General features: G+C 50.1%; 1 protein-coding gene across 2 annotated transcripts in view; it reads left to right on the forward strand.

Moving 5' to 3' along the window:
* Positions 1 to 772: 772 nt before the first annotated feature.
* Positions 773 to 19,924, forward strand: part of LOC130131335 (rho GTPase-activating protein 6-like) — an 88,300-nt gene continuing 69,148 nt past the window's right edge. For both annotated transcript variants that reach the window (XM_056300993.1, XM_056300992.1), the window contains exon 1: positions 773 to 871. In XM_056300993.1, the coding sequence (XP_056156968.1) occupies positions 830 to 871 (42 nt within the window). In that variant the 5' untranslated portion in view covers positions 773 to 829. The remainder of the gene's footprint in view (positions 872 to 19,924) is intronic.

Here is a 19,924-nt window from a genome sequence, read left to right on the forward strand (position 1 = left end):
TGTGCTATAGCTATATATAGCTATATATAGCTATAGCACATTTCTGCAGGGAAAGAGAGATAGTCCATAACACAGTTTATTTAGTTGTTTTTAAGAAATAAATTTTTTTTAAAAAACGTGCACACATGACGATTTATCACCATCAGCCCAATAATGCAAACTACGACTGCATTCCAGCTGTTAGCCCCGACACTCTGGGATCGAGAATGTTCCTGTCAATGAGAGAACAGCTGCTGCTGCTGCCGCCGCCGCTGCTGCTCCCGCTGCTCCCGCTGCGGTCCCACCGGCAGCCCCGCCGGTCCTCCTCCCCTGCGCCCCGCCTCCCTCCGCTCCGTCCTCCGCTTCCTCCCCGCTGCCACTCCGCTCCGCAGCAGCGGCGACGACAGGGCGCAGAGTAATGGCTCCGTTACGCACGGCACGCGCGGTGTCCCGTCTTGTCCGTTTCTCGCGGCGGCCGGTGGGGAACGCGATGATGTAGAAGACGACAAGTGCTGGGTGGATTTCGAGATCGCTCTCTCTCTCCCTCTCTCTCTCTGCCTCTCTCTCCCTCTCTCTCTCGTGGGTGGGTGGGTGAGGTGAAAAAAAATCGACTTGTGTTTGGAAGATAGGAGGCTTTACGCGCTCGCACCACGTTCCATCGAGTGGAGCACACGCACACAAAACACACACGCACGCACACGCGCGCACACACACACACGCATACACACGCACAAAACACTTGTGGAGTTATTTTTTTTTCTTCTTCTTCTTCCCCCGGAGGGTGTCGTCTTATTTTTGCACAGTTTTTTTTTTGGGGGGGTTGTTTATATATGTGGATACTTTGGGAATCATGGGAGACTCCGTGTTCCTCGACAGGCACAATTCCTATCTCGTGAGTATATATTTGTTTTTCCTAGCCAGCCCATTAGCCCACTGCAACGACAGCTTGAATAACGCACCGATGAGGACTGATGAGCCATGTGATGTTTGTGTGTGTCTGTGTGGGAACCTGCATGCTCTAGTGTGTGTGTGTGTGTGACAAGGGTTGAAGTTTATGTTCCGTTGTGCAGGGCTGAGACCTCTGCAGATGGGTATGGATCAGTGACACCCCCCCCCCACTCTTCCACCAATGTATACTGTTACAAAAGCTCCGACACAAACGTCTCACCCCTGATCCACCGCATCCCTCTCCGTCGTCTATTCAGCGCCTCTGTATATTTTGTCAAGGCGCGATGGCCCACCTCCTCTTACTCCCTCTCTCCAGCACGGGGTGTGATGACTAACCATGCAGCTATATTTCACATAGCGGAGCTGGTCTGCTGAGACAAAAGCGAAAAAGAAAAAAAGAAAAGAGAAGCAGCAGTTGAACTGAGCAAAGGGGCCTTAACACCCAGTGACTTCCTGTGATGGAACAGTTTGAGAGGAGTGGGTTTTGCACAGGACCACACGTTTCCTGCACCGAAGGTGAGAGGGGTTTGAGGTGAAGGCGGTTCCTTGTTGACACCAAATCTTACGGGGTCGTGTTAGAAGTCCGAGTGTTGTTGTTTTTTGTGTGACATTGGACACCACGAGGCGGCGAGGGGGGCGGGGAGGAGATAAGGGCAAAACATACGGATACGCGGTCCCAGGACCGGCGAGCACACCGGTGTCAGTACTGTGGGGACCGGTGTGGGAACCGCTGTCTCAGACTGAAACCCTCAGCACTTTTCCGAGCGGTTCCCGTTTCCAAACCCGGGTCACATTTTTCATAACATTCCAGAGGGGGAAAGACGGTAGTCGCTGCTCCGGAGTCTGCAGAAGTTGGACGTTTCGCTGCCTTTGCAACAGGTTGTGTGTGAGCAGCAAGTGGGATGTGGGAACAGGCGGGGCCGGCGTGCAAACACACACACACACGCACGCACACACACACGCACACACACACACACACACACACACACACACACACACACGCATGGACATACGTTGACAAACCGGCGCACATGCACAGAAGCATGCTCAAGGACACACACACACACTTTCTCTCCCTCCTTGGCCTCTTTCCCTCTCTTTTTCAAGCCCCCCCACCCCCCCTACCCCCACCCCCCCCACCCCCCAGCCCCTCTCACCAGTTGTCAGTAGTGCTCCAGTGGTCTTGCCGTCCTTCATGAGGGATGTTTCTGTGGCCGGGGTGTGCTCATAGAGCTGCAAAACCCGTGGGTTGAGAAACAATACGGTTTATTTTGGCGGAGCGAGTCTCGCAGCAGGCCGCGGTCTCTCGCGTGGCGGCGGCGGCGGGGGGGGGGGCGTTGTGCGGCGTGCGTGCTGATGACCGCTACCACGCTGGGCGAGACGTCACGCTCCGACACGTGGTATGTCCGGGGGGGTTATTATCGGAACGGGTTTGGGGTTTCTTATCGCCACGCCTGTTGGGATACAGTAAAGGGCTGCAGGCTTGGTATAGTCTGTACCTGAACCATTCAGAACTCTGGCTAGTGTGGGGGGGCGGGGGGGGTGTCACGACCCCTGCCCCAAATAAACTTGCCACGGGCACGTGTCTTAGCCACTTTGTGTAGGTTTACGCCCATTTTGCTGTGACTTACTCCTCATGTCTTGCGGCGTCCGGTTGGCGTGGCGGTCCTGTTCCGTTGCCTACCAACAGGGGGATCGCCGGTTCGATTCCCCCTTGTTACCTCCGGCTTGGTCGGGCGTCCGTACAGTCACAATTGGCCGTGTCTGCGGGGGGAAGGCCGGATGTGGGTATGTGTCCTTGTCGCTGCAGTAGCGCCTCCTCTGGTCGGTCGGGGTGCCTGTTCGGGGGGGGGGGTAGAGTGAACTTGGGGGAATAGAGTGATCCTCCCACGTGCCAGCTCCCCCTGGCGAAACTCCTCACTGTCAGGTGAAAAGAAGCGGCTGGCGACTCCACATGTATGGGAGGAGGCATGTGGTAGTCTGCAGCCCTCCCCGGATCGGCAGAGGGGGTGGAGCAGCAACCGGGACAGCTCAGGAAGAGTGGGGTAATTGGCCGGACACAACTGGGGAGAAAAAGGGGAGGATTCCCCGCCCCCCCAAAAAGTTCTCCTGTCTTTTTTTCTCTCATTGTTTTGGCATGGAAATAGGTCAGTGTTTCCCAACCCAGTCCTCAAGGACCCCCTATCCTGCAGAATTTCTCTGCAACCCTCAATAGGCACCTGTTGGTAGTTATTCAACCAATCAGCAATGAATTAGGTCAGATTGTGCACACCTTGCCTAATTAAGTGCTGTGAGATGATTGGTTGAGCAAGTACAAGCAGGGCTATCTATGCAGGATTACAATTAAAATCTGCAGGATAGGGGGTCCTTGAGGACTGGGTTGGGAAACACTGAAGATGATTGAATCGGACAAATCATGACAACCTTAGCAAAAGCAGTGGCCTATGACTTTAATATTGGCAGTCTTGCAGTTTTGCATCAATCACCATATCAGCTCTGCTCTCATACTTTTGATTGAGTAAATTTGTGTTGCGTTGTTATTCTAATGTCCCCCAGTGGACTACAATTTCCAAATACTGATGGTGGTGGGATGCCACCAGTCCAGCACTGGTCATCCTTCTTCTGAGTCATTATTGATATATCTTGACAAATAAAGTGTGCTGAGGATGTCTTAGTGCATTCTTAGTATTTGAAGAAGAAGAAGAAGAAGAAGAAGAAGGAGAAAAGCCACTTTATTTTGTCATTGTAGGTTACAATGAATTTGTCTCTGCATGTAACCCATCCTATTGTATAGGAGCAGTGGGCAGCTGCACCACCCGGGGACCAACTCCAGTTCTTCGTCCCATTGCCTTGCTCAGGGGCACAGGCAGGAGTATTAACCCTAACATGCGTGTCTTTTTGATGGCGGGTGGAAACCGGAGCACCCGGAGGAAACCCACAGACACGGGGAGAACATGCAACCTCCACACAGGAAGGGCCTGGGACGGCCTGAGGTTCGAACCCAGGACCTTCTTGCTGTGAGGCAACAGTGCTGACCGCTGGGCCGCCGTGCTGTTTTTGACGGTCTATACTTGTACTTGCAAAACAAAGTGGACCTCAGAATCTGGCAAACGGGCCATCCATCATTCAGAGCAAGTCTGCCAAGTTGTTTGCACGGGAAACCGAACGTGAAGATTAAAAACATTAAGACCATCATTAAAAAGCCATATCATTAGGGTAGAAATTTGTTCCGTTTATAGCTTTTGAGGGGAAAAAAAAGGAAACGAAGATCTGTTACCCTGGAAAGCATATATACATATATATGTAAAGGTGTTATGTGTAATTCTAGTTGAACCCTGACCTCTGTAGTTCAACAGTGTCACAAACGACAACAAGGCAAATACAGAACGCATTTGCCGAACATCTCCTGTAGATGTTGTTTGCTGTGGTGGCTTAAAAAACAACAACTCATTCGGTCTGAATCATTTTTTCCCCGCTTCCGGTGTGGGAAGACGGCGGCGCGAATTCACGTTTGCAGCGGCCTCACCCAATACTGGTGTGGGAAGATGGCGGCACGAACTTATGTTTGCGGCGGCCTCACCCAGTACCGTCCATAGAGTGTCTTTGTCCGCATCTGCGTCTAAGTTTGTGTCTTCATTTGATGGCTGGGAGAGCTGGCGCTGGATCAGCTACGAGAGCTTGGTCCTTTAGCGTCCTGTGGGGCCCAGGGACCACGACCCTGCCTGGCGCTGCACCTGAAGAGGAAACACCGAGGCTGGTCTGACAGGATGCAGAAGCGGGGCAGGCTAAGCTAACTGCTAGCCTGTGCAGACCGGCAGTTCTGATGACACCGTGGGCGGTCTGGCGGCGGCCTCGCCTAGCGTTGACTGTGTTTTGGTGTCGTCGTGTGGTGTACGGGGAAGTGTGACGATGGTGTCTGGCTGGGAGAGCTGGTGTTGGCTCGGCTGGGAGAGCTTGGTCTGCTGCATTTGGTGGGCTGAGGAACCATGGCCTTGCCGGGAGCTGTGCCCGAAGAGGAAACGCCGAGAGCGGTCTGACAGGACGCGGATGTGGGGCAGGCTAAGCTAACTGCTAGCCCATGCAGACCGGCAGTTCCGACAGTCAGAGTGGATGTATGTGTTTTCTAGTTGTTGTAGTTTTTTTGTAGTTTGGATATGTGTGTTTGTCTTTGTGTTGCACTGCTGCGGGCTGGGGGGGAACTTTATTTCATTTCCTTTCATGTGCGCGGGTGCATGGGATGAAATGACAAATAAACGTTCCTGATTCCTGATTTTTGAATGGGAAACCCGGGGAGTGTTTGGGTACCGTGAGATCTTTAGTTTGTTTCCATCAGTACCATCAGTATCATCACTGTTCTGCTGGTATTCAGGTCTACTGGTCGTGTTATGCCTCAGGATGTCTCAGTGTTACACGTTGCATCTTTACAGTGCATGCGGGCCCAGCACTGTGCCAAGGTGTCTTGATTATCTAGCGAGACTTTCCCATTATCACATGAGGTGTGCAGCCTCGCAGCACCCGGTCAGCGCTGCATGTTAGAGCCCTTGCACCTCATGGAAGTGGTGATGAGAAGGCATTATCGAGCACAAAAAAGAGCAAGATCGAACGAAAAAGTTGCTTTTTCCCCCCCTTTGGATCAGTGGAGGATCTGTCCGCCGTCTCGCTGATATACGAACGTCATATTCTGTTGTTCCACGGAAGATAGATATTTCAGATTCTGCGTTACCCAGCCTGGAGATGAAGAGATGTGTAGGGAGGTGCAGAGAGTGATAGAGAGGGAGAGAGATACATAGAAAGAGAGGGAGATACATAGAGAGAGCAATACATAGAGCGATACATAGAAAGAGACAGGTAGAGAGAAAAATGGAGAGAGACAGACATAGAGAGATACATAGAAAGAGAGATACACAGAGGGAGCGATACATAGAAAGAGAGGGAGATACATAGAGAGATACATAGAAAGAGAGCGATACATAGAAAGAGAGAGATACACAGAAAGAGAGAGATACACAGAAAGAGAGAGATACACAAAGAGAGAGATACACAGAAAGAGAGAGATACACAGAAAGAGAGAGATACACAGAAAGAGAGAGATACACAGAAAGAGAGAGATACATAGAAAAAGAGAGGGATACATAGAAAGAGAGAGATACATAGAAAGAGAGAGATACATAGAAAGAGAGAGATACATAGAAAGACAGAGATACACAGAAAGAGAGAGATACACAGAAAGAGAGAGATACACAGAAAGAGAGAGATACATAGAAAAAGAGAGGGATACATAGAAAGAGAGAGATACATAGAAAGAGAGAGATACATAGAAAGAGAGAGATACATAGAAAGAGAGAGATACATAGAAAGACAGAGATACACAGAAAGAGAGAGATACACAGAAAGAGAGAGATACACAGAAAGAGAGAGATACATAGAAAGAGAGAGATACATAGAAAGAGAGGGATACATAGAAAGAGAGAGATACATAGAGGGAGAGAGATACATAGAGGGAGAGAGATACACAGAAAGAGAGAGATACATAGAAAGAGAGAGATACATAGAAAGAGAGGGATACATAGAAAGAGAGAGATACATAGAGGGAGAGAGATACATAGAGGGAGAGAGATACATAGAAAGAGAGAGATACATAGAAAGAGAGAGATACACAGAAAGAGAGAGATACATAGAGGGAGAGAGATACATAGAGGGAGAGAGATACACAGAAAGAGAGAGATACATAGAGGGAGAGAGATACACAGAAAGAGAGAGATACACAGAAAGAGAGAGATACATAGAGGGAGAGAGATACATAGAGGGAGAGAGATACATAGAACGATACATAGAAAAAGAGAGAGATGCATAGAAAGAGAGAGATGCATAGAAAGAGAGGGAGATATACATAGAAAGAGAGATACATAGAGAGGGAGAGAGATACATAAAAAGAGAGCGAAAGTGAGAGAGAGAGGGGCAGATAGAGAGAGATGCATAGAAACAGAGAGAGGGGGAGAGATAGAAAGAGAGGGAGAGAGGGAGAAAGACATGGATAGAGATGCATAGAAAGAGAGATACAGAGAGTGGGGGGGGGAGGGAGGGGAGGAGGTGCAGCAGCAGCAGCAGCAGCAGCAGCAGCACCTCCGGGTTGCCGGGGTGTGTGTGTGACCGTCCCTCCGGTGGGCAGCCATGCGTTTGGTCCAACGTTTCCACTTGTAGTGACGGGCGAGGCTAGTGGCCTTGCTGGAGTCGGGGCCTTCACCCCGCTGCTGGACCGCCACCAGGAGCAAGACGTGTTGTGTGTCGGGACTGATTGCTCCTTTCTCCTCGCTCGAAAAGAAGGGGGTTTGTCTCGGGGAGCGGCGCGGCAGATTTACGCGATTTCACTAGGCTTGCAAACAGTGATATACGGATGACCTTCTTCAGGCAGCAGAAATTGGCGGCCTTGCCAGAAACACGGGGGGGGGGGGTTGGAAAAGACAACGTTAATGTGAATGTCATCCTCAGGCGTGAAGACAACGTCCAAGCCAAATCAATAGGATCGTTCTGAGTTGTCAGGGATGCGTGGAAGCATGAATAACGGCGTCTGGCCCACCGTGCCGAAAGTCGCTGCAAGTACTTAAAAATGAATTCGTGTGCTTTGTGAGGCTTTCTATTTACAGATTTTCTATTTCCATATATGCAGTTTGCTTTGGCTACTAGCCAGATGACGTTGGGTTTACTCAGATGGTTTTAAATAAGTCAAATGACCCCCCTGCAGAAGCTGGGGTGGGTCAGGCGGGGGGGGGGCGGCGCCCCTCCCCACAGTAGTACAGTTCAAAACAACTGATATCAACGTAGTGTTATGCTTTGCAGTCGAGCCAAAGTCAGCAATCAAACTGAACATGACGTCATAAAACATCCACCAACCTTTTTTTTAAAAAATATTTGTAAGTGACTAATACGGGGTTTTGTTTATACCCATGTCCATATTTTTCCCTTGTCTCCAGAACTCGTAGGGCGTCGCCTCGCCCTCATTAATATTCACGAGACGACCTTTAAGCGGGCGGTACAAGAAAGGGCGGGCGGGGTTTCACAATTTGACGGCTTGATCCGATTGGCTGTATGTAAACGAGCGCGATGACGTCACGGGGTTCGGACAAAAAGACCGGCTGAGAGAAAAGCTGAATCCCACCTTTTATATTGTTGTTGTTTTTTTTTCCCCGGTGGAAAGAAAGTTTACAAAATACATGACGACTAAAGTAGGAAGCGATGTTAGAAAATAGCAATGTTTCAATTTCGGTACGGCTTCAAAGAATAATCAAACCGCCTATGACGTCATCAAAATCTTGAAACGAGAACATAATATGGTCGGATCATCTGTTTTGGGGGCATTCTCCCCTCTAACCATACGGATAGTGTCGTAATTAATTTATAATGCTTCTCGAGTAAAACTCTGCAGGACTGCCAGCCGGTTGTTGGGTTTGTGTGGAACAGCCAAATTTTGGGTGAAAATTAATGAACATGTTTCACCTTCAAGAACTGCTAAAAAAAAGGGAGGGGGGCAGCATGGACTCGGTGTAAGAGGTTTTCCCTACAATCCCTTGTAGAGTTTTTGGGGGATTTTGTGATACTTTATTGATCCCTGTGGGGCAACTGCGCTCTGTATTTAACCCATCCTAGCCGTGTAGCTAGCAGCAGTGGTTAGCCGCCGTGCAGCGCCCGGGGCCCAACTCCGGTTCGCCTTGCCATTGCCTTGCTCAGGGGCACAGGCAGGAGTATTAACCCTAGCATGCATGTCTTTTTGATGGTGGGAGGAAACCGGAGCACCCGGAGAAAACCCACCGCAGACACGGGGAGAACATGCGAACTCCACACGGAAAGGACCTGGGATGACCCCCCGAGGTTGGACAACCCCGGGGTTCGAACCCAGGGCCTTCTTGCTGTGAGGCAACAACGCTAACCACTGCGCCACCGTGCAGCGATATCTCTGTTACCAGATGACACCCCCCTTTTGAATCATGCACAGATGCTAGTCCACGTGCTTGTGTTAGTAATTGTCAAAGGGATCTTTAATAGGGGCAATTCTGCCGGGTAACGATCATTAGTCCACTTTTGGGATCAACAAGAGAAACTTAAGAGAAGGACAGGAGGCTCCCCGGGCGCCAAAGTCACTGATTTTTGGAGCTTGCGTTGCGATTTTTTTATATTATTATTCTTGCATGATGAGTCCAGAGAGTCTTAAGACCGTCTCTGCTGCGATGCGACTGGCGCTGCCGAAGAGGGAAGCAGACGGCGTCAGACAAAGGGAGTATTGATGAGGTGATTGATGACACTCTCGGGTTCCTTCCTCTTTCTCTTCTTCTTTCCTTTGACTTTGTCTTATTTGTCTGTTTATCTACTTGTTCTGTCTTGCTGTCCGTCTACCTGTCTGTGTTCACGACTCTCTCGTCGCTGACCAAACAGAGCAGGCTCTGTCTTCCTGGAGACATCCAGGGACCCTTGTCGGCCCCTGCAGCCAGCTGCCTGTTTAGACAAGCCGCCAAATTCCTCCTTTTGTTTCCCGTTTTTCTCTCCTGCTCTATCTTTCCGTGTCTCTCTTGACCTTACTTGCTTTTAGGCCAACGCCGTCTATTGTTTTCATGTACACAGAAACTTTGAAATCTTTCTTCTTCTTCCTCTCTCTCACTCTCTCTCCTCTCTCGCTCTCCTTCTCTCTCTCTCCTCTCTCTCATCTCCCTCTCTCTCTCCTATTGCTTGCTCTCCCCCTCTCTGCTCTCTCTCCTCTTTCTCTCTCTCCTCTCTCCTCTTGCTCTCCTCTCTCTTTCTCTCTCTTGCTCTCCTCTCTTTTTCTCTCTCTGTCCTCTCTCCTCCCTCTCTCCTCTCTGTCTCGCTGCCGCTCTCTCCTCTCTCTCCTTTCTCTCTCCTCTCGCGCTCCTCTCTCTCTCCTCTCTCTCGCTCTCCTCTCTTTTTCTCTGTTTCTCCTCTCTCTCCTCCCTCTCCTCTCTCTGTGTCACGGTCACTCTCTCTCCCCACTCTCCTCTCTCTCGCTCTCCTTCTCTCTCTCTCCTCTCTCTTTCTGTCACTCTCTCCTCTCTCTCATCTCCCTCTCTCTCTCCTATTGCTTGCTCTCCCCCTCTCTCTGCTCTCTCTCCTCTTTCTCTCTCCTCTCTTTCCCCTCTCTTTTTCCTCTCTTTTTCCTCTCTCTCCTCTTGCTCTCCTCTCTCTCCTCTCTCTCTTTCTCTCTCTTGCTCTCCTCTCTTTTTCTCTCTCTGTCCTCTCTCCTCCCTCTCTCCTCTCTGTCTCGCTGTCGCTCTCTCCTATCTCTCCATTCTCTCTCCTCTCACGCTCCTCTCTCTCTCTCTCCTCTCTCTCTCTCTCTCTCCTCTCTTTTTCTCTGTTTCTCCTCTCTCTCCTCCCTCTCCTCTCTCTGTGTCACTGTCACTCTCTCCCTACTCTCCTCTTTCTCTCTCTCCTCTCTCCCCATCTCTCTCTTTTTCCTCTCTCTCTCCTCTTGCTCGCCTCTCTCTCTTTCTCTCTTTCTCTCTCGCTCTCCTTTCTTTTTCTCTTTCTCCTCTCTCTCCTCCCTCTCTCCTCTCTCTGTCTCGCTCTCTGTGTTGCTGTCACTCTCTCTCCCCTCTCTCCTCTTTTTCTCTCTCTCCTCTTCTCCCCTCTTTTCTCTCTGTCTCTCCCCTCTCTCTCCTCCTTCACTCCTCTCTCTCTGTCTCTGTCCTCTCTCTTGCTCTCTCATACTCTCTCTCCTCTCCTCCCCCCCTCTCCCCCCCCTCTGTGTGCTTTGCTTGTCCATAATGCTTGGTAAACATTTTATGAAGTCCCCCTCTCTCCGTAAAGTGCTCTTATGTGTCACCTTGGACTATTTCAGAAGGTATGTTTGTTTTACTTCATTGCCACTCCCAGCACAAACAGCCCCGGCTGAAGGGGCCATAAAGCCCCGATTCTTATGTCAAGTCGGTTGCAAGGTTGAAGGGGAGCTGATTTGGCGTGTTTGTGTGGTTTGTTAAGTCTGAAAACACGGGAGAAGTGTCATCTGAAATGCATGGCATCTACTCTAACAAGACAATGACGCCGACGGTGCTACCGGTGCATTTACAGATGGAGGATCCATATTACTGCAAACACACCGAGTGAAAATATACATATGCATGGTCCATTCCTTAACTGATTGCAAGATAAATAGCGTTTTGCAGCCAAAGTGTGTGTTTTTGTCTGCGCCAGTGTTGCGCCATTTGTAATGGAGTGCAGCACTCATGCAACTCAAGTGTGTGTGTGTGTGTGTTTGTGTGTGTGGAGAGAGGAAAGGTTTCATCATTCATCCATGCGACTTTTTAGTCATCAGCACATCCAGTCTATTTATATTAAGGTTTTCTTACGCACATGCTGACCCAGAGAGAGAGAGAGAGAGAGAGAGAGAGAGAGAGAGAGAGAGAGAGGGAGAGAGAGAGGGGGGGCATTTGTCCACTGGAGAGGTACTACAACAATAATGAATGTGCAGATTGACAACTGAAGTGTAGAAGTGTGTTTGCTCTGCTTTTCATCGTAAAATGTTTGCATTTGGCGCGTGTGGGTGTGGGTGCCCATCAAAAAATGGTTCAGTTTTTGCATTAAAAAAAGATGCTTCCGGTGCTGTCCGCTTCCGGTGCTGTCCGCTTCCGGTGTGGGAAGATGGCGGCGCGAATTCACGTTTTGCGGCGGCCTCACCCAGTGCAGTGTCTTTGTCCACGTCAGCGTCTAAGTTTGTGTCTTCGTTTGACGGCTGGGAGAGCTTGGTCCGCTGCGTCCTGTGGGCCCAGGGGCCACGGCCCTGCCCTGAGCTGCGCCCGAAGAGGAAGCACCGAGGGCGGTCTGACAGGACGCGGAAGCGGGGCAGGCTAAGCTAACTGCTAGCCCACGCAGACCGGCAGTTCCGACAGTCATCCTGGCTGGCGTTCGCTCCCTTGAACAGGGATTTTTGTTGTTGTTGTTTCGTCTGGATATATGTGTTAGTGTGTGTTGTTGTAGTTTGGGTGTGTGTTTTTGTCTTTGTGTTGCACTGCTGTGGGCTGGGGGGGGGGGACGATATTTCCTTAAAAATGACAGCTAAAGTGTTCCTGATTCCTGATGATCCTGTTCTCAGGATGTGGGTCAGGAACATCCAGCCTTCTGCAGTGTTCTTGTGCGTAAAACTCACTACCTGCTATCTCCGGGGGGGTGGTGGTGTGTGACGGGAGGGGGTGTGTGACGGGGGGGGGGGGTGCAGATTTTCTCACCCTAGAATCAATTAAGCGACACCGCGTTACATCAACAACTTACGCTTAAGTCAAGCTGCGTCACGGTTATCCGCGTGAGGTTTACGCACACTCTCCGGAGCCATCTGTCCACGGATTATGTTGTGTTGTTTCTTTGTGTTTCACGGCAAACAAGTGTGCCGTTGTCTTTGTGTCACGCGTGTGCTCGTTACATCCCCCCCGCCGTTGATTACAGCCGGGGGATTAAAGTGTTTCCGATTCGGACACCGGCGTGACCGGCGGTGCGTAATCTCCCCCCGCCGTGCGCAAAAACCACAACAACAACAAACAGTTGGAACCGCCGCGTCCAGCAGCTCCGCAGCTCGGCGTTCATTGGCCGTCAGTCCTGCTTCGTCATGACAACGCCGGTCCTTGTTTTCCTCCTCCTCCTCCTCCTCCCCCTCCCCCTCCCCCTCGTCTCCGTTCGAGGAAAGGCACTGTTTTATTATCAACAGCGAGCGAGGAGCACGCCCTCCTCAAAAGACTTGTCTTTTTATGGAGACGGTAGGAAGGCTCGGAGGGGGGGGGGAAACAGGGTGGAGGAGACGCAGGAGAGAGAGAGAGAGCGAGAGAGAGGGGGGGAGGAGGTTCTGGTGGGGCTTGGTGCAAGTTTGCTGTGGGACGATGTGGCTCCAGATGCAGGAGTCTGCACGGGGGCCTGTGCAGCAAACGATGCAGCCTAGATGTACAGACACGGGTCTGACTTTGGTTCCCTTGCCCCTGAAGGCTGAACGGGGAGGTTGCTTCAGCCCGGGAGTTGTCCCGTCCCAGCTGGCTGTACGAGAGCCGTGCAGAGGGCTGTCCATCACAGTGGGTCTGTGCGAGGTGCGGAGGATTACATCACGACTGGAGCATTTTTGCAGGACTGTAACTGCATGTTCTTCCTGATGTGCCGGGCCAGCAAAAACGGTGTAAATGGACCGGAATTTTACAAAAAAGCTGTTCAGCGGTGTCACCATGAACTTACACACACACACACACACACACACACACAAACATACAATCATGCCCACAGAGCAGAAATAGTGCGCCGCCAGCAGGCTGTGGCGTCTAATGGAGAACTCTCATGGAGCGTCTCAGCACCTCAGACGGCTGATCTCTGATCAACCTCAGCAGCACAGCTCCGTGCCGCAACATAGCACTTGAGCAATTTTGGACGTACAACACAATTTTGCACCTGGGGGGGGGGGGCAGTGTAGTTGGACTTTATTATCAGAACAGGTGGGAAATAGTCAAGATAGTTACAGCATGTATGCACAAAGCCTCAGCATAAATGTTAACAATGCAGATCACCACATAGCCGTGTGTGTGATATGTGAGTTCATAACCTTTACTGTGGCGTCATGTTAACGCGTTAAAACACAAATCTCCACTTTCCTTTTCCTCTGTACCACATCTAAGTAGTGTTATGGGGTCGCCAGCCGGTCAGAAAGTTGCGTCCGGGTGGCGTGGCGGTCTATTCCGTTGCCTACCAACACGGGGATCGCCGGTTCGAATCCCCGTGTTACCTGGCTTGGTCAGGCATCCCTACAGACACAACTGGCTGTGTCTGCCGGTGGGAAGCCGGATGTGCCTTCCGGCTTCCCACCTCCTCTGGTCGGTTGGTTGGGGCGCCTGTTTGGGTGGGGGAGGGGGAACTGGGGGTGAATAGCGTGATCATCCCACGCGCTACGTCTCCCTGGCAAAACTCCTCGCTGTCAGGTGAAAAGAAGCGTCTGGTGACTCCACGTGTCTCGGAGGAGGCGTGTGGTAGTCTGCAGCCCTGCCCGGATCGGCAGATGGGGTGGAGCAGCGACCGGGACGGCTCGGAAGAGTGGGGTGATTGGCGTGGTGCAATTGGGGAGAAAAAGAGGGAACCCCCCCCCCCCCAAAGTTGGCGGTGGGGTCACAGTACCTCAGCCGTGTGATTAACCGATTCTGGGTGTCTCTCCCAAGGTCAAAGGTCAGACCTGGAGTGCGGGTATTGTGTCGGTGCCTGTGTCTGTGCGCCGTAATACGCAGCGGGTGTGCTTTTTGCAGAAGTATTACAGGACGGTCTCGTTTGGACGGTCTCGATATGACGGCGGTGCTCTTGGCCGAAGATAAAGCGCTCTCGTGAACGTAGAGATAGAGGTGATCAAAGCATTCTTCACTGTAAGAGGTGATCCAGTCAGGACAGGAGGAGAGACGGTCAGAAGAACGAGGATTTGTGAGGCGCAGGGTTGCACAGTGATTAGGCAGGCCGCCCTTTTGACCAGGAGACCTCGGCATAACCTCCCCCCCCCAGTGCCCCCTCCTCAGCGAGCATCTGGACGCTGCCTTGTGCTTTTGCAGTGAATCCTTTCCAACTCGCTCAGCGCTGCTGCAGACCCCCGTGAGCTCGCTGTGGGGGAAGAGAGAAAAAAAAAATGCATATCCCACGGGGCTGAATGATATTGGACAAAATCAATATTGCAGTATTTTTGGGTGACGTATTGACATAAGCAATAAAAAAAAGGAGTTATATAATTTCCCCGTGAAGCTTTTAACTTTCAAAGCTCCATTTGCAGAGAATTTATCGCTCTAGCAGTAATGTGGATTATTTTATGGGGGGTGGGGGGGCTATGGCAGTTGTCCAGGGAGTCATGAAATCAGACTGAATTACCTCATTTGTAAGATAAACTAGAATCGTTTTTGTCAACAGTGGTTATAAATATGCAGACCTTGCTAGAGTTTATTTCATGTCCAGTAATGAGAGTTTAAGCCCAACATGACTGATGGGCCCAATTTGCCTTACATTGCATCCTTTGCAGTTGCACTATTACGCATGTGTATTTATATATGAAACGATATATTATATTTGATTACTATGAGAAGCTATTAAGGGTGGCCAGTGGTAGAGCCTTTTTATTTGCCGTCTTCGTTTGGAAAGCTCCCCAAGCAAATGGATCATTTACATCTGCAAGCCCAAGCCTCTCCACATTTAGGCCTCCATCACATCACGTACGAAACACCAAAGACAAGGCTCTGCTGACGTAAGAGGTACAAGACGTGATGAACAGACATGACTTACTGCAGTGGAGTATCGGTGTGTGATTATGCACTGGTTAGCTTAAGTAGCTTTATTCTATTTGCTTGCATTTGGTTTGCGCTCAAGGAAATCTGTTGCACTTGCCTAGCTAGCTAGCGCAAGCTCCACCAATGAGTTGGGCCTTGTTCAGTGGTCAGCTTAAGTAGCTTTATTCTATTTGCTTGCATTTGGTTTGCGCTCAAGGAAATCCGTTGCACCGGCTTAGCTAGCTAGCGCAAGCTCCACTGATGAGTTGGGCCTTGTCCAGGCTGCAGGTAAATCGGATTTGTTTCTCAAATCGGATCTTTAAGACAGACTGTCCGCACTGTTATTTGCAAGTGATCGGATTTGTGTGTCCAGGCGTCACCAACCTACCTGCATGGGTTGCTATGGTAACTACATAGGCATGAGTAACTATGTATGCTGGTGACGCGGTTTACCAGGATGATGGAGATCCATCATCTCGCCCGTCAAACAGTCACACTGTCAAGTTGCGGTGAACTCCTCCGTGGCGCCAGACAAACTGAGTGATGCAGGAGGCTGGTATATGCTGCGATGTTCCCTGCTGCAGTCATGTGGGCTTCACGGGGGGGGGTGCACGGTGCGAGAGATAGTTTGAAATTGGATTTGGGTGACCAGTGCGCCCAGACTGAAACACATCTGTAGGAATCCGATTGGAATCACATTTCAAACCACCTCCAAATGTGGTTAGATCCGATTTGCAAAAATTGCGTTTCATGTGTTCTTTTTCCCCCCCGGACTTTCTAAAATCAACCTGGATACAATCTGGATATACCCAAAAACGGATTTGGGCTAGCAGTCTGAACGAGGCCTCAGATTGCAGAAGTTACATGGTGGATATAAGAGATAAATTCTCTTTTTTGGTTTGCTGGAAAAAAAAATACAGAGCAGACCCTAAAGTAGATAAACACACAAGAGGGCACTTCTTGTCGCAAGAAGGGATGAAGGGCATGTAGACAGCCAGACTTGAGAATAGAGACGGTCAGTTCAGCAGATAAACACACAGACGCAGGTCTGACCTCCGTTACCCCACTTGATTCATATTCCACTTAAACTCAGCGTGCTTTATTGAAATTATGGAAAGTAAAGTGCGATACTGCCAAAACACCAAGATAAACAATCAGCACGTTTGAATGAAAAATTCATTCCAATGTAACATGGATACATGTGGTGCACACATGCACATGCAACAGTGGGTATGTGTGGTGCACACATGCATATGTAACAGTGGGTACAGGTGGTGCACACATGCACTTGTAACAGTGGGTACAGGTGGTACACACATGCACATGTAACAGTGGGTACAGGTGGTGCACACATGCACATGTAACAGTGGGTACAGGTGGTGCACACATGCACATGTAACAGTGGGTACAGGTGGTGCACACATGCACATGTAACAGTGGGTACAGGTGGTGCACACATGCACATGTAACAGTGGGTACAGGTGGTGCACACATGCACATGCAACAGTGGGTACAGGTGGTACACACATGCACATGTAACAGTGGGTACAGGTGGTGCACACATGCACTTGTAACAGTGGGTACAGGTGGTGCACACATGCACATGCAACAGTGGGTACAGGTGGTACACACATGCACATGTAACAGTGGGTACAGGTGGTGCACACATGCACATGTAACAGTGGGTACAGGTGGTGCACACAGGTCTCTTTAGCTGCTGAGCCACCACATCCTCTTTAAGACGATTGTGTGTTTGTTTTACTTCTCTGCCGCCCCTTGTACAAACACCACCAGCTAAAAAAAAAGCTGCTAAACCTGGACTCTTATGAAAAGCCGGTTGCAAGGTTGAAGAGGGCTTAATTTGTGTGAGTGTGTGCATGTTTTTGCATATGATACTTGTGTCAGTGGTCTATTTTTTATCTTTCTCTTCCGGATGACGTCACTGAGTCATGTGATGAAGATATACTGTATCAGACCAGGAAGACGCGAGAACAACGCCAGAAATGATTACTTGCTAGTGTACAACCTTGTAAACACAATTTGCGCGCAACATGGATTTTCAGATGGGCCGGCGACACACGTGCGTGCAACATGTGCGTTGATTGTGTAGTGTGTGCACTTGTAACAGCGGCGTGTAACCTGGAAGTGAAGGAGGCCTCAAGTGAGAGTACTAAGATTGGATTAGCTGTTCTCGCCATGCCGCTCATTGGAATGTGGGGATCAACAAGTGTGTCGGAGAACTGCACACACACACGCACACACACACACACACACATACATCTGTATTGTTGGCAAAAATGCATAGGTGACGACTTTGTAGCCCTCAAAGTATGCGCAAAAGCCTCCTGTAACAGTCCACTTGCAGTTAAATCAATGTGGTAAATGTCGTCTTGAGACCTCCGCTGCCTCGGAGAGACCGTACAGGCCTCTAAGATCTGGTGCAAAGTTTATTTACACAATGCAAAGAAAAGTTTTGTTTTGCCTCCTGCACCTTGAAAAACACAGAATAGGAGAAATAGAAACGGGATAAAGGGATGAAGGCTGAATGAAACAGACAGACAGACAATGAAAATGCCCTCAAGCTCGTCCTGTCACCGTCTGTGTTCATTAACACTGTAGTAGAGACTGAGAGTGTGTAAACAGGAAGGTAGTGTGTGTCTGTGTGTGTGTCTGCAAGTGTGTGTGTGTGTGTGTGTGTGTGTCTGCATGCTTGTGTGTCTGCATGCATATGTGTGTCTGCATGCATTGTGTGCGCATGTGTGTGTCCGTATGCGTGTGTGTGCATGTGTGTGTGCATGTATGTTTTTGTGTGTGTCTGCATGTGTATGCATGCATGCATGTGTGGCTGCATGCATTGTGTGTGCATGTGTGTGTATGTGTGTGTGCATGCATGTTTTTGTGTGTGTGTGTGTGCATGTGTGTGTCTGCATGCATGTGTGGCTGCATGCATTGTGTGTGCATGTGTGTATGTGTGTGTGCATGTATGTTTTGTGTGTGTGTGTGTGTGTGAGAGAACATATGTCACCCCAGACCGGATGGGTGAGTGATGACGGGTGATTCATCAACGTTGACTGATGAATGAACAAAAGACTACTGTCATCCATCCTAGTCCAGCCCGCGCGTGTCTTCTGCATGTCGGTGGCTGGAGCCTCGTTGTCAGTCGCCGCCATTTTATTTTATTTTTGCGGCTAAAGTCAACATCGCCACTTGCGCGTGTCCAAACAAATTTCGGCGAAAACGTGTCATCGCCGGAGACATGCGGGCCATTCTTGCACACATGGCTGTCAGCTAATTCAGAAAAAGCCATTAGCTTGGTTGTGAAAGACCGCAGCAACAGAGGAGCTGGTTCTGTTGTGACCCACTGATGAGGAAAACGTGGGTTTCATGCAACCAGTTGGCAACCAGTCAGCGGTACAATACAAATTTGTCCTCAGCTGTGATGAACGTTGAATCTTCTTTCATTGATTTCCCCCCCTTTTCTCCTCAGTTGTACTTGGCCAATTACCCCATTCTTCTGGGTTGTCCCAGTCGCTGCCCCTCCTCTGCCGATCCGGGGAGGGCTGCAGACTAGCACATGCCTCCTCCGATACATGTGGAGTCGCCAGCCGCTTCTTTTCACCTGACAGTGAGGGGTTTCACCAGGGGGGTGTAGCACATGGGAGAATTACGCTATCCCCCCCCCCCAAACAGGCGTCCTCAATTGACCAGAGGAGGCGCTAGTGCAGCGACCAGGACAGTTACCCACATCCGGCTTCCCACCCGCAGACACGGCCAATTGTGTCAGTGGGGATGCCTGACCAAGCCGGAGGTAACACTAGGATTCGAACCGGCGATCCCCGTGTTGGAAGGCAACGGAATAGACCACCCGGCCACCCGGACGCCCCTTGGTTATGGTTTTGATTTGGAACCGACTCCAAATTTCCAAGAATCAGGTGTCCGTTGAGATTCGCGAGATTCAAAGCCTCGTTGAATCCCAGGAAACGTAGTCACAGTCGCATTCCCAACATTCATGGAGGGAGTACCGAGCGATAACGAGGTCTGCAAAACAGTTTTGGTCAACAGCTCGGACCTGGTGCCCCGATGTCATCCTCACTAGTGACATTTTGTGTGCGAGGTTTTGAAGGTTTCGTGGTTTTCGTTGAATCATGGAGACACCCTGGAGTCCGGATGTCTTCTTGATTCGGCGTTTCAAGCCGTTTGAGTGACTTGAGTTTTTCGAGTTTCTCTACGTCCAGTGAAGGAGTCCTCAATCCCTCTGATTCGATGCAGTCTGAGGTTTGCAGAATCACTGGATGTATCAGCACAACAAGTTTGGGCCAACATGTGTTATTCCATAGGAACAAGTCATCACGTGCTCTCTGAGATGTGCCAGCTTTGCAGAATAACTGAAGTCCTCAGTACATTCAGTACGTACAGGTCAGCACTTATGATACGAGACTATTAATATCCAGTGACTCAGTATCGAAAGCTAATGGTTAACAGCACAGAAACGTAGTAGTGAATACTTACTCTTAATTAATTCTGGTGTGGGAAGATGGTGGCACGAATTCACGTTTGCGGCGGCCTCCCCCAGTACCGTCCATGCGGTGTCTTTGTCCACGTCTGCGTCTAAGTTTGTCTTCATTTGATGGCTGGGAGTGCTGGTGCTGGATCAGCTGAGGGGGCTTGGTCTGCTGCATCCTGTGGGCCCAGGGACCACGGCCCTGCCTGGAGCTGTGCCCGAAGAGGTAACACAG

This window comes from Lampris incognitus, chromosome 21 (genome assembly GCF_029633865.1).
Source record: "Lampris incognitus isolate fLamInc1 chromosome 21, fLamInc1.hap2, whole genome shotgun sequence".
In the NCBI taxonomy this organism is placed as follows: Eukaryota; Metazoa; Chordata; class Actinopteri; order Lampriformes; family Lampridae; genus Lampris; species Lampris incognitus.